General features: G+C 32.8%; 1 protein-coding gene across 1 annotated transcript; it reads left to right on the top strand.

Annotated features, from left to right (window-relative positions):
- Positions 1 to 715: 715 nt before the first annotated feature.
- LOC145324557 (uncharacterized) lies at positions 716 to 4,947 on the top strand. Its single transcript, XM_080167139.1, has 6 exons — positions 716 to 914; positions 1,125 to 1,289; positions 1,423 to 1,685; positions 2,569 to 2,750; positions 4,151 to 4,207; positions 4,763 to 4,947. Exons 1-6 carry the CDS (start codon positions 720 to 722, stop codon positions 4,945 to 4,947), a joined length of 1,047 nt encoding a protein of 348 aa, XP_080023265.1. The 5' UTR covers positions 716 to 719.
- The last annotated feature ends 8,662 nt before the right edge of the window (positions 4,948 to 13,609 follow it).

Genomic DNA, 13,609 nt, shown 5'->3' with positions numbered 1-13,609 from the left:
GCCTTATTTTTCGTCTCTTTTTTTTTAGAAAAGATAAAGATTATTAAGAACAATGTGTTTTTATTAAAAATATTGATCCTAACCAGAGAAATTTAGAAATAACTATTAGAATTTTGAAGAAACAACTTTAACTCAACATTCATTCTAGGATTTTTCTGGCTTGAAACAATATTCTTGAAATTGATTTTAAAATAATAATGAATAGCATACATCCCTGCAACAAAAAAGCTTTTATCAATTTTTGTTTCTAATCTTAAATTTTTTGTAAGTGATAAAGATAATGTAAAAAATCAAAAAAAATCTTCAGTTATTAATTTTTTGTGATACAAAAACATGTATATGTATAAGCATAGAAAGGATATAGATACATGGATATTATGTTAGATTCTTCTTGCATTCTCTTATATTTTTCCCAGGTGGCTAATAGAATCATAACCCTCCCCCTTATGACTCCACCAATACATAGTTGAGGACTCTACAACTAGCCATAGTTTTTTACTTTAAATCCCCCCCCCCCTTTGATGTTGGATTTAATCGAATGAAATTAATAGTTAATACTTATTTCTCGCATCGTATTGTAAACAGCTTTCCGCGGATATAGAATGTACAATTATAAGATTCAAACCATTTTTTTAGCCCTAAGAACCGGTTCCTATCTACCGGATTCGAATGAATACGAGAATATACTTTTATAAACTTAATACAATTCAGACAAAGAAATGACGTTATTAAGCAAGACTGCAAAAGATACCCGCTTGTGGCTGGGCAGACACAGACCACATATGTCAAAGGGGTTACTGCTAACTGAAAAAATGTTGGGTGCCTTGGAAGGGATTCCTGGCCTGGACAGTATCAAAATAATGAACTTTGGTAGTAGTGTATTACGTGGTGTCATCATGAAGTATCATGAAAAAGTAAGTTTCTTCTGGGCATTAAAAAGAAAAATATCAGAAGATTTTATTAAACCAATATATATGAAAATATAATTTGATAGTAACCTTATTTAAATTTTCCTAATCACATTTCTGTTTATAATTTAATATGATTTAGGTACTAGGTAGTCCATAAAATCAATTATGATATAAATAAAGCTTATGTGAAATTTTCCTAATATGTTTTTATAGAGAGTACAGGATGCTGAGGCAGCTTTATCTGATGTTCATCTTGTGGAGGAGATGACCCCTCAACAACGTGAATACCTTGACCTCATTGTAACAAACATGGAATTCAAGATAGATGAGTTCGAAGAAAAATTTGCTGAATTGAAACAGGACATAGAACAAGTCAAGGTTATTATCATTTTTAAAACAAAGAAGTACTCATTGTCTCTGGTCTAGTGAATTTGGGCTTTGCCTTACACTTGTTGAAAGGGGGGGAATGAGTACCTGCCTTTATATTATTTTATTTCTTATTTAATTTTAGTATGTGGTGAATGAGATTTTACATGACATCACAGAGATGAAGCATACCACTCGATTGGAAAACATTCATGCTTCCTACAACAACATGTTATCATACATGAATGAGAGAAACTTGGAAGAGTGGGCAGCAAACTTCAGAAATAACGTTACAAGATTTGAAGAAAACTTACACGATTTCAACAAGGAGAATGTACGTTCTTACTTGCTGAAGATCTATAAAACTGATTGTTTAGAATCACTTGAACCTTTGCACAAGACCTATAAGTAAGTGTGGTTTATCATGCAGGAAGGGGAGAATGAACTGTAAATTAAACTGGTACCTAAACTTTCACAACGCCATTATCTCTTTTGTTTGTCTGATATTACCAATGGAAATATTTTTTTTCAATTTTGAAAATTTTTATCCCCCCTCCCCCCCTCCCCTAACTGAACTATGAACTCTGGCTGCCACGCTCGGCCCCTAGCCGCGGGCGCTTACCTTCCTAGCCTATAACCTAAACTAACCTAAAATAGTTGTACTCTGCCAGAGTCATAGTTCTGATCAAAATTTAAAAAAAAATATTTCGAAGAGGATAAAGCCATTTGTTCTTTTTAATTGAAATAGTGTATGTTAAGTTCAATACTAGTAAAGTCCAAAGCAAAAATTTTGATCTACAGAAGGGGATATTTTGTTCATTAGATGTAAATCCATGTATTGTCAATTGTCTTATCAATTGGTGGAAAAGTTCATAACCTGTTAGAAATAATTCACAAATAGCGAAATAATTCTTAAAATTGCTTTTTTGCTATTGGTGAGCTTAAAGTTGGTTAAACCTTATTCCTGGAATTTTAAAGTATCAAATTATGAACTTGAACAAATACTCCCCCATCCCTGATTATTTAGGTATCTTGAAAAGTCAATGCCATCTCATTATTTCATCAGCTAAAACATAAAATTAAAATTCTGGGTCATGTGAAGGAAACAAAAATTGCGGGTTTCATTGTATTTTCACAGTAGCTTTTGGTTATTTTAAGCTGGATTATGTTATGCAATTGGACCTGCAGGGTTATGCAACTGGCCCAACATAAGAAATAGGAGAAAAGCTACTTGAAAATATGACGAAACCAGCAACTTTGTTTCCTTTGCATGACCCAAAATTCTATTAAGGTTGTTTCTTGACACCCGCCAGATGTATACATTAATCAAGATGATGTATTATAAATACCTTCCTCCCCAGTTCTTACCTGAAGTTCATATTCGGAATCCAGAGGAGAGGGCTGTGGTTGAATTTGAACAAGGAGAGAAGGCTATGGAGTCAATGCATCAAGATGTTGAGTTTGTGATGAATGGTAGGTTTTGTTTAGTACAGGCGCATGGCACTTCTTGTGCCAGGCATACATGACAATGAACTTTCATAAGTCTAAGACCAGAAAAAAAGGGAAAGATTGGTTGCATGGCCTAAGCTTCTGCCTTATTATAGACCACAGGCTGGGTTCTTGTTAAACACTGAATATTGAGTTTGCCAATAATTCAAATTCTGCAGCTTGTGTAAAAAGTACATTTGCTATGCATATAATTCAATAATAAGCACTTCTGTTAAAGGAACCCTGCAAGAAATACCCCGCTTTAACTGCTTAAAGCCTGCCATGAGTAGACCCAATACCCAAAATTTAAAGCCTCCAGCTTCAATAACAAAAAATTTACAGACATTTTAAAATGAATCTTTTAGTACAAAGAAAATTTTGAAAGATTTTCATTGTACTAAAAAAAAATTTCAATATGAAACTACGTTGTCTGGAATTAAAATTATAAGCTTATCTTTGTCTGTAACTTAGACTGTCAATAACTGATAACATCTATACAATAACCACCCCATTTTATAGTCAGAATGTCTTTAAAATTTGGTTCAAATTGCGTTTAAAAGCGTAAAATCATAGCGGGAAAATAATAAACTAATGTAAGTAATACAGATGCTCAGCTGTGGTAGGTTGTTCAGCGGACTTAGCGCAGACTCAGGCTTCTGATTGGCTGGAAATCCTAAGGGATGGCATTCTCATGCTACAGTACTCTCATTACAATGCAAATTAAACTGAATTTTTTAAAATGATTTTGACTACAAAGAAGAGTGTTTTTTTGTAAAAATGTTATCAGTTACTGGCATCCTAAGTTTCTGCCAAAAATAAGCTTATAATTTTCTTTCTAGGCGACATATTTTAATAATTAAAATTCTATTATTATCAATGAAAAACTTTCAAAATTTTCATTGTACTAAAAATATGAATTTGAAATGTCTATAACTTTTTTGTTTTTGAAGATGGAGGCTTCACATTTTGGGTATTGGGTCTACTCGTGGCAGTCTTTCAGCAGTTAAGGCGGTATATTTCTTGCATGGTTCCTTTAAGAAATAGAGATATTGTGATATATACACTTCAGTAGCTACATTTTTAAGTATGAGGTTTGTTGGGAAATGCAACTTGATCTCATATAAACAGTGAAGTATCTGAAAGTTTCAGATAAGGTTTACAAACATTTTAGGGAAGAATACCTTGTACTCACAGCAACCATTTCAAGAGAAACCCCTTCAGAAAAAGAACCATAATTTTTTTGGGTTTATTTTCTTTTTCAAACTAAAACTGAGACTATGTCTTATGATTTCCCACCCACCCTTCACTCAAGTAACCCCTAATTAAAGTAACCTCTAGTACTTAATTTAGTCATCAATGATAACATGTAAATATTTTTAATTTAGGTTTCTATTCTGCCTGTGTTGCTGCCAAACCAGAATGGTTATGTAACACTAAGCTAAGTAAGATTATTTGTTTTACAGAAGAATTATTTAAACAAGAGTGATGATATTCATAAAACCAAAGTTAAATATATAAGACTTTCTATTTAGCTTATTAACTTCATTGTTAAGCTTATTTAATTTTATTATACCCCTACTTTAAAATGCAATTGCCCTTGCTGACACTTACTCAAAAGTGCTAAATTAGATTACTAGATTGAATAATGAGGTACAAGTAAATTAGTTTTGAATGAAAGAATGACAACATTCATGAAAGCAATGCTCTAAAATTTTAGGGAATGACATACAAACAATAACTCTTGTCAAAACTTAATAAGCAGAAAATTAATTTGTAAGTCTAAACAAAATTACATATAGATTTGTTGCAAAAATGTTATAATATTTTACTTTGTTGTACTGGGAATCATTATTTCAAAAATCATATAAATAGGATAATTAAACCATGCAAAAAGTTTTTGTTAAAATAGTTAAAAATTCATTTAATTAAATAAGAAGGAGGCAAATGAGTTCTCTAGGCACTATTAGTAAAAACATCACGAAAATGTTATGTTTTAGGATACTGTCCAAACTTTGAGGATATACAAAAAAGCAAAGATAACCTGAAAAAGAGTAATATTAAATGGGAAAGATTGCAGTATGGTAGTGCTCTATTGTCACTGATTCCAGGGGAAAACAATGTATACAGAAACAAAGCAATTTCAGGAATTCAATCAATTCCTCTAAATTTCTATCTAACATGACAAAAGTAAAGCAAATATATCATTGACAGTTTTGCATATCTTTAAAAGTGATACAATTAAAATTATGGATGTGCATGCTAAAGAGGGTGGGATGAAGAAAAGGGGTACAATAAACAATATCACTGATCAACTTTTACTACTATATTAACATTTTTTATTGCTTTAAACAATTTGATTAAATTACTTTAATACTTATCTGCAATTTCCATTTTTAATAAGTTAAACTGGTTTGATTGAGTTAACTAAATCAGGCTTTTTACTGGCACATAACACTAATACTAATGTAGAAAGTATATATGTAACTGATGAAAAGAACATGACAGGAAACAGATGATAGTGCCAAAAAATGACGTCATACTGGCCTACTATTGGTCAATTTAAATTAAAACTGCCTATCAAAGTCATTTGTTCTGTGTCATGTCATTTATATAAGGCCCTATCATCTATTTTACATGACAGTAAAGAATGGCATCTTCAGAGAAAAATTTCCTAGATTTGTTTCATATGGAACAAGAACATTTTCTACAAGCGGTTTTAAAGGAGGAGATAATAATATGTGGTACCTGTGCAAATTAGCAAATGGAAACATTTATTACCTTGAGATGATAACTGTAGTTGGTCAGGATAAAGGTTGGCGAACAACCACAAAATGTTTATTTGACCCAGATTCACTTGAGTGGAAGAAACTTAAGTAGACACTAGTTATCCTTATATTATGGCTCAGAATCAGAAATATGTTTCTTGTTTGAAAGAGAATTTACCACGAATAATAAAATAAAAATCATTATTGTCCCTATGGGCAACAAAACTAAATTATTCTTTTGATGTTACTGTTTATGTTTTTTTATTGCAATTGATTTCTTTGTTGATTGATTCCTTGATTAAAAATTATTATTATCATTTATTTTATTGAAATAATTATCTAATTTTGATTTCAATAAATGTATTTTTGATTTATTATTTTAGTTATTTACAGTTTAGTATAACAGTATCTCTATATCAAAATTATGCCCGTATCACAGTGCGTATGAAGGTGCTTTGACTTTTGTGTCAGAACCTAAATTGGGACATAGTGCACTTCAATACCCTAGGTTAGGTAACTTCATTTCACTTTTTAACAAGATCTAAAATGCAGCCGTTTTTGAGAAAATTAGATTTGAAAATTTCAAGTTCAATTTTCATCCCCTAGGAGTTATTGCAAAATCATGACAAGAAAAGATAAGATTATTTATTTAAAATTTTGAACAACTTTGCTTTCGTAAAGTCTGTCATAAAACCTCTATATATATGATTTATTTAAGGCTGAATTTCCGTGACCTTAGCAAAGCAACTGATAAAAATGGCCATGAATCAACTCACTTCAGGAGTGCTTTTATAAAGAACTTTATAAAAGCAAACTTGTTCCAAATTTCAAATAAATAATCTTTGCTTTTCTTGTCATGATTATGCGCTAACTCCTAGTGGATGAAAATTGAAATTTTCAAATCTAATTTTCTCAAAAACGGTTGCATTTTAGATTTTGTTGAAAAGTGAAATGAAGTTACCTAACCTAGGGTAATGAAATGTACTATGTCCCAATTTAGGTTCTGACACAAAAGTCAAAGCACCTTCAAACGCACTGTGCGTATATCTTCCTACAATGCAATGACTTTATTTTTTTGTCCTTTCACATATGTCCTGTTATAGTTTTAGGCTTCTCTATTTTCAGATTCATTGAAACTTTCCCTGTGCATCATTTGATCATGGATAAGATTATTTTGATAAAATCTTCATTTTAAAGAAATGAGAAAATTCACGAAACCTATACCTGTTGATTATCTACTTACAATTTTCAAAAATCCTAAATCTGTAGGGATAATTATAAAAATGTAATATCTTTTGCTGTTAGCTTTTGCTTCAGACAGACAGACAGAGGTGCGGAATAAATCCTCATATTTTGTATTATAAATAACTTAAAATAAAGATAATTTTAATCCTAAAAACCACAAAACCTAGAGAAATCCTCCAGAAAGTTTTGTATTCCGTTATTATCTCGTTATCTGTTAATTGCTTGACCAATCATCTTTTATTTTCAACGAAGTATGATAGGTGATTAAGGTTAGTTTGGGGGGGGGGGGGGGACCAGGGGTCTTCAACCCCTACGAGAAATCCCAGTAAGATTTTTTTATGTTTTCTTAAACAAAAAAATGTAAGTGGATATCAACCATCTCCCCGCAAATAATTAGAGTACGTTTAACCATAAGCATTCGTAGCTAACTACAAAACAGTGTATACAAGGCCAGGGTATTACAGTTAGGGAGTTGAATCCATTTTTATAGAAGCAGAAATATAATCTTTAATTACGGTTTTGACCCTCTAAAAAACGTAATCTATCATTCCACTTTCCCCTCTCTTGGTGATGATACCATCAACGCCGATATGATTTTTGTAATCTACCATTCCAATTTTGTCTATCTTGGTGATGATATCATCAACGCCGATATGATTTTTGTAATCTACCATTCCAATTTTGTCTCTCTTGGCGATGATATCATCAATGCCGATACGATTTTTGAAATGTACCATTCCACTTACACATCAGCATATTCATAAACATTGATTTCCTTATTTTAACTTTTAACATCGACATAATTAAAATCATACATACTATTTTTAAATTATGTTAATCGTAGGAATGTATAAAATATTATTTATAATTAAAAATTTTTATGTAAAATAAAAATAATAACTAGAATATACCATTACTATTATGTCGATTTAAATAAGGAAATCAATGTTTATGAATACGCTGATATGTAAACATAAATTTACCATTCCAGTTTCGCCTCTACTGAAAGTGGAATGGTACCTTTCAAAAATCGTATCGGCATTGATGATATCATCACCAAGAGAGGGGAAAGTGGAATGATAGATTACGTTTTTTAGAGGGTCAAAACCGTAATCAAAGATTATATTTCTGCTTCTATAAAAATGGATTCAACTCCCTAACTGTAATATGCAATTAAACTTTAAAGAGTTGGTTGTCTGTTGGGTATTACTTAACCTTGTAACACGTTCTATTCAATCCAAATGAAGGATCACTGCAGTAAGTCAAAGAGGTCTCAGGAGGTACAATAATTTGTACGGTATTCTGTTACAAAAAATGTACTTAAGCCTAAAAAAATTCACATTTATCCTTAAACAAATATTTAAATGCCTACCCGACAATATTTGTGTATACATTACATGTATACACAAGATCAATTATGTGCATATGTAGCGCAGCAATAACAAGCTAGAAACTTCCAGGGATCTTAAGGGATAAGACAATGGCCGATAAATTGATGTACATCCCTCATGATGATACACAAAATTATCCTTTGATTAGATTACAATAAGTACTTAAACCGTTTAGACACTCAACTTAATGAACCAACTTATCGAAATTGAATAAAAGTCATCAAAGTTGTTAAGCCAACAAATAAGAAAACGTTATAAAACTTTGGGGACTAGTGAAATAAACAGCCCAATATCCCCTCCCTTCCCAAGAAACTTCTCATTATTGTTAAATCACTAACAATTACTTTAAATTAAACTAGCGGCTTTGCCCCTAGCCTCTAGGGGCTTTGCCCCAAGAGGTTTGATCAACCTATTTTTTGTTATTTAAATTTAAAAGAAAAATTAAAATTAAATTAAATTAAGCAATTTAATTTTAGTTTTAAAAAGAAATTTTTTTTGGGGGGGGGATTTTTCATTTTTTTGAGGGGTTGGGGGTGTCCTATCTCCAAAGAAAATATCTTAAAACCATCACAGGACCAGTAGGTATATACCCTGAAGAGTAGAGCCCAATCGGTTCAGTGGTTACTGAGATCTTAAGCTTCAGACAGACGGACGGACAGATAGACAGACAAACATCGTACTACTTTGTATTATAGATTTACAAAAAAAAGGTCAATTTAGATGATTAAACAAATGAAATAAACTATTTTTAAAGTAGATGGGAGGGAAGATAAGGAATTTCTTGGAGCAAAAATGAAATATATTTTTCCATTTATAGGTTTCGCAAAATTTTAATTTTCTATTTTATTAAATTTTGCCATTAAAATCATAAAAATTGATTTAATAAAATACTTAGAAATTTAAAATGAATGTTTGGAAATTTGAAGTCTAAAAGAAATGAGTGATTAAATACAAAATCCTATCTTAAAAGTCACGAAACCTTTCAAACGATCATTTGAGGCACAACCGACGTACAGACGGACAAAACAGTGTATAGTCTACATGCATATATGTCATAGGAATCATCATTGAACATTACAGCATCGAGAAAATCACTATCCCCCGTAGCCCTACGGACTGACTGACAGACAAAGTAAACTATAAAGTAGCTTCGCTACTCACAAACACTAGCAGTATCATTTCCATACCATATACAGATACACACGTACGTACGTGCATATCTAAAAGAATTACTGAACAATGTAAATAGGTATTTCTGTTGTATATGTAAAATGGAATGCTCATACACATAAATGAAATTAATCTTTAAATCCTGTAATATAAACTGGAGGCTTCTATCCTAACCTCTAGGTCTTCGCCCATACAGGCTTCAGATAGACGGACAGACTACGTTTGCAGTATAGTATTTTGTTTGTCCTTTAAGATCTCGATAACAACTGAAGAAACCTGAGCAGATTTTGATCCACTTATTCTGAATCCTAGTAATGCTACTCTATACGTCATCCATGTGTGTCCGTCCGTTTTTATGTCTGTAATTTGCATTAAATTCAATTTAATCATTTCAGCAAATGGGAAAAGTCAAAGGGAAACAGAAAAATCTTTATTTTTACAACTAATATTATTTTTTATATACACCAGCTTATTTCGTAGAACAAGGACGATAACTTCCTATAGAAGTGAAGGCTCGCCATATCCCCATTGATATATATGGCTTTGAGCCCAACCTTGTAAGGGTATCCTGAGTAATAGTTTCATTTTTTCAATTGTTTTCAATTTAGAAAGGTTAGAAGTAAACATCGGACAACCCTAGCATTACTGACAGCCAGACAGAAGGACAGACAGACAGACACAGACACTTTGAACACTGCTGAAAATTATTTAAACAAATGTAAAGGGACACCATAAATATATATTTTTTTTCTAGTGTAGGTGTGTAATCACTCCCGCAAAATTTGTCATGCCAATAAATCATCAGAATTTCAAATTATAGCCACAGCACAATCTAACCCTTCCTATTTGCCCATTCTAGTAGTATACTCAACTAATCGTCTGCTATGTCCACCCCCTCCCCCACAAATCTTTTATATTTGCATATATGAAACCCTGTTTCTGAAATGACGATATGCAGCATTGGTCGGACACCTTATAGGTGTGTGCACAGGATTAAAATACCATTTGCGGATTATCTAGTTCCTGCACTTGAACATTTTTTATGGAGGTAATGTAGAGAGGGGGGTGAGTGAAAGATGGCAGAGATCGAAGGGGATAAGACAATGGCCGTTAAGTTGATGTACATCCCCTATGATGATACACAAAATTAACCCTTCCGTATATTTTAATTATTGGTTAAAACGTTCGAACGCTTAACTTTATTAACCAACCAATCAAAATTTACTAAAGTCCCCAAAGTTGTTAAGCCAACGAATAAGAAAATGTTATTATAAAACTTTGGGGACCAATGTACTAAATATCCCATTGTCCCTTCTCTCGCTGGAAAGACAGGGTTTAAACAATTATTAAGCGATTTGAATTGATTTAAATCACAAATATTACAACAATTTAATCGTAGTTTGTATTTGTAATGTAAAACAAGGATGTCAACATCCATAAGTAGTGAAGTGCGGTTAGTGAGATCTTTCGGTACAGACTTACAAACATTCTGTTACTTTTATATAGGAATATGACATTAAATAAAAAAAACAGGGTTCGGAAGCCGCGTGTAAGCCTCAGTGAAATCTTCATTTTATCACTATAAAATTCAGCTGGATGTATAAAACTGCTCTATAGCAGACAATCATTCTTTCTGAATTTTTTTTTCTGCTCACAACCAGGTTTAAAACTGAGGCTTATGCGCGGCTGAGGCGCGGCTTCCGAACCCTGATGAAAAAGGTCATGGTTGACTTAATATCGAAATAAAGTTTTATAAAATGACAATATATAAGAGTCTTTTGTTGATAAAGCAGAACCACTCCTTTGTCAGGGATCTTTAGGGATAAGACAATGGACGATGAATTTATATTCATCCCTTATGACGATAAACAAAATCACCCCTTCTATAGTTTAAAATTCTTGGTTGAAAAGCTTGAATTAAGATTTAATAAGAAACTAAATAATTTAAGCTTACTAATGAGGGAACATGTTTGATGAGCTTTGGGTACTTTCATAAATTTCAATCCAACCGCCCATCTCTCCCTGTGTGCTACATAAGATTTTAATTTTGTTTTCAAGATTGATATAAAATTAAGGTCTATTAATTACTAAAAATTTGAATAATGTAAAAATCTAAATTTTCCCATAGTCTAAAATAAGTGATACAAAATGTTAAGGGAAAATAGCCTGAAACCTTCGTATGAATGTTGGTTATTGTGGCGATGTAAATATCAGCCAACTTTAGCATTAAGTTTTGTGGAAAAGTTTTGAAACTTCTAGTCCTATTTTATAAAGTAGTAAGATTTTTTTTGTTTGAAGCAAAGAATCTCGTTAACCGCATAACCGATATGATTCTCTTTTTTAATGAAGCTTCTTATGGATCCTTAAATGATTTTAGGCTATTCTATATTTATGAACAAGTCTGGGTATGTGTGTTGGAATGATTTTCTTATATTCCCTGGCAAGTTCGAACCCATTAATTCCCTTTTCCTTACTCCAGAGAATGAGTGTGTTACGCGGCATTCCTAACTATCTCCGCGCTTAGCTTGTAAACAAACAAAGGCGCGCACATTTTTTTTTCTTGTTGATTCCCATGTGAAGAGCTACGTGAATAAAAATAATGTATTGGATGGATATACATGCGCTCTAATCCGTGGAAGATCTCAAATAAGCCTTCCTGCTTAGTTTGACGTATAATGTGGTAAGAATTTATCTTAATTCTTAATAATAAGTGTAGTATGGTATATTTTTTTACGAAGAAATTTAAAACATTAATTTTTCAACAAATAGACCATTTAACTGCTAACTTTTGACATACGAATATTTTCCTTAATTTTATTGATCATTTGAATCTAAAATTATCAATTTCTGATGCTATTTAATATGTTTCGTGCCAATTTAAAGTTTTTTAGAAATTTTATATTTTAATTAAATTGAAATCACGCAACCTCGATATACAAAAATAATAAACCATTAATATTATGTTATTAATTTTTATATTTTTGTTTTAGATGCACCGTTTTCATGGTAATAAATACACATTTGTAAACATTCACATGTTGGTCATTCGGAGGGCTTGGAGATTAAGATTTCGTGTACGGCAAGGCATGCGTACCGAAACAATGAAAACGAGACAGAACAGATGCGGCTAAGAAAATATCTGTGAAGTTTTGTGAATGTGTTGGTTGTGATACCTTACCACACACTATTATAATCGTAATCAGTACAGTTAATTATTGTGACAATCATGGGTCCTAAAAAGAATAAAGGCGCTCAACTGGGACTACGGCTGCGCCCAGCCGTCGAGGCCCTAACCAGTGAACTAAATAAAGTGATGAAGTTGGTCAGTGAATCTTCAGAGCTTGATGTTAGACATTTCACTAAGGAGTCAATCCTTGTCCATGACAAGTTCGAGACATTCGATAGCATTATGGTCGGTTTTAGCAAGCTTGGAGTGAGAATCCAAGAGCTTGAGGAGTTTAGTGACATTTATTCTAATATAATTACTGTGCAAAAAGATTATAACGCTCTAAAAGATGCTCTAGATGCTATGGAGGAGCTCAGTGACATTCAAAGTGTTGTTGATTTAGTTGGTGATAATTTGCCTGACCATAAGGCTGAACTATATGATCGTTGCATAAAGATTGTGAAAGTTATTAAAGGGTCATACCTTCCCTTACCAGAACCAATTATAAACACTTTGTCTGCTTTGATGAAACGGCTGGCCGAGGTTAAGCTTGAACCTGTGAAGCCGCCTACAACGACGGCGGGTGCTTCGGCAGCATCGCCATTTGTGTCGCCGTTTGGCACACCACAGTTCGGCACCGGTTCTATATTCACGCCAGGATATATGAATCGTGTCGACGAACGTCTTCTTCCAAGCTTTGACGGCTCAGAGTCAGCCTACGTAAGTTTCAAGGACAATTTTAAAAAGCTTACCGTAGGACAGGACCCGTCATATTTACAGTTATTGTTGAGCAGTGAAAAGGTCTGCAAAAATAAAGAGTTGAGACTTCAGTTAATTCAGATTCAATCACATGAATCTCAATGGGCTTACCTCGACGCACGTTTTAAGTCCAAAACACGTCAGATGCTCTGCCTTTTCAACCAATGGGAGAAGAAGCCTAAACCGTCGGACTCCAATCAGATTGTGACAGTCTTAGCAGAGTTTGGTGGTGCAGTTAGCCAGCTCGAGCAGCTGACTAAGGATGATGATGATGAGGAAGTCACCACAAGCCAGTGGTTGACCATTATTCTTTTGGAAATGTTATCCAAAAAGTTGCCACGTGATTTC

This window comes from Acartia tonsa, chromosome 7 (assembly GCF_053477335.1).
Source record: "Acartia tonsa isolate MP-2025a chromosome 7, ASM5347733v1, whole genome shotgun sequence".
Taxonomy (NCBI): domain Eukaryota; kingdom Metazoa; phylum Arthropoda; class Copepoda; order Calanoida; family Acartiidae; genus Acartia; species Acartia tonsa.
The sequence above is the reverse complement of the archived record's forward strand: the minus strand, read 5'-3'. Positions and strand labels throughout refer to the sequence as shown.

Coding starts and splice junctions, on each gene's coding strand:
- LOC145324557 (XM_080167139.1), top strand. CDS start 720: ATGACGTTATTAAGCAAGACTGCAAAAGATACCCGCTTGTGGCTGGGC. Junction 915..1,124: donor TCATGAAGTATCATGAAAAA/GTAAGTTTCTTC, acceptor ATGTTTTTATAG/AGAGTACAGGATGCTGAGGC. Junction 1,290..1,422: donor AGGACATAGAACAAGTCAAG/GTTATTATCATT, acceptor ATTTAATTTTAG/TATGTGGTGAATGAGATTTT.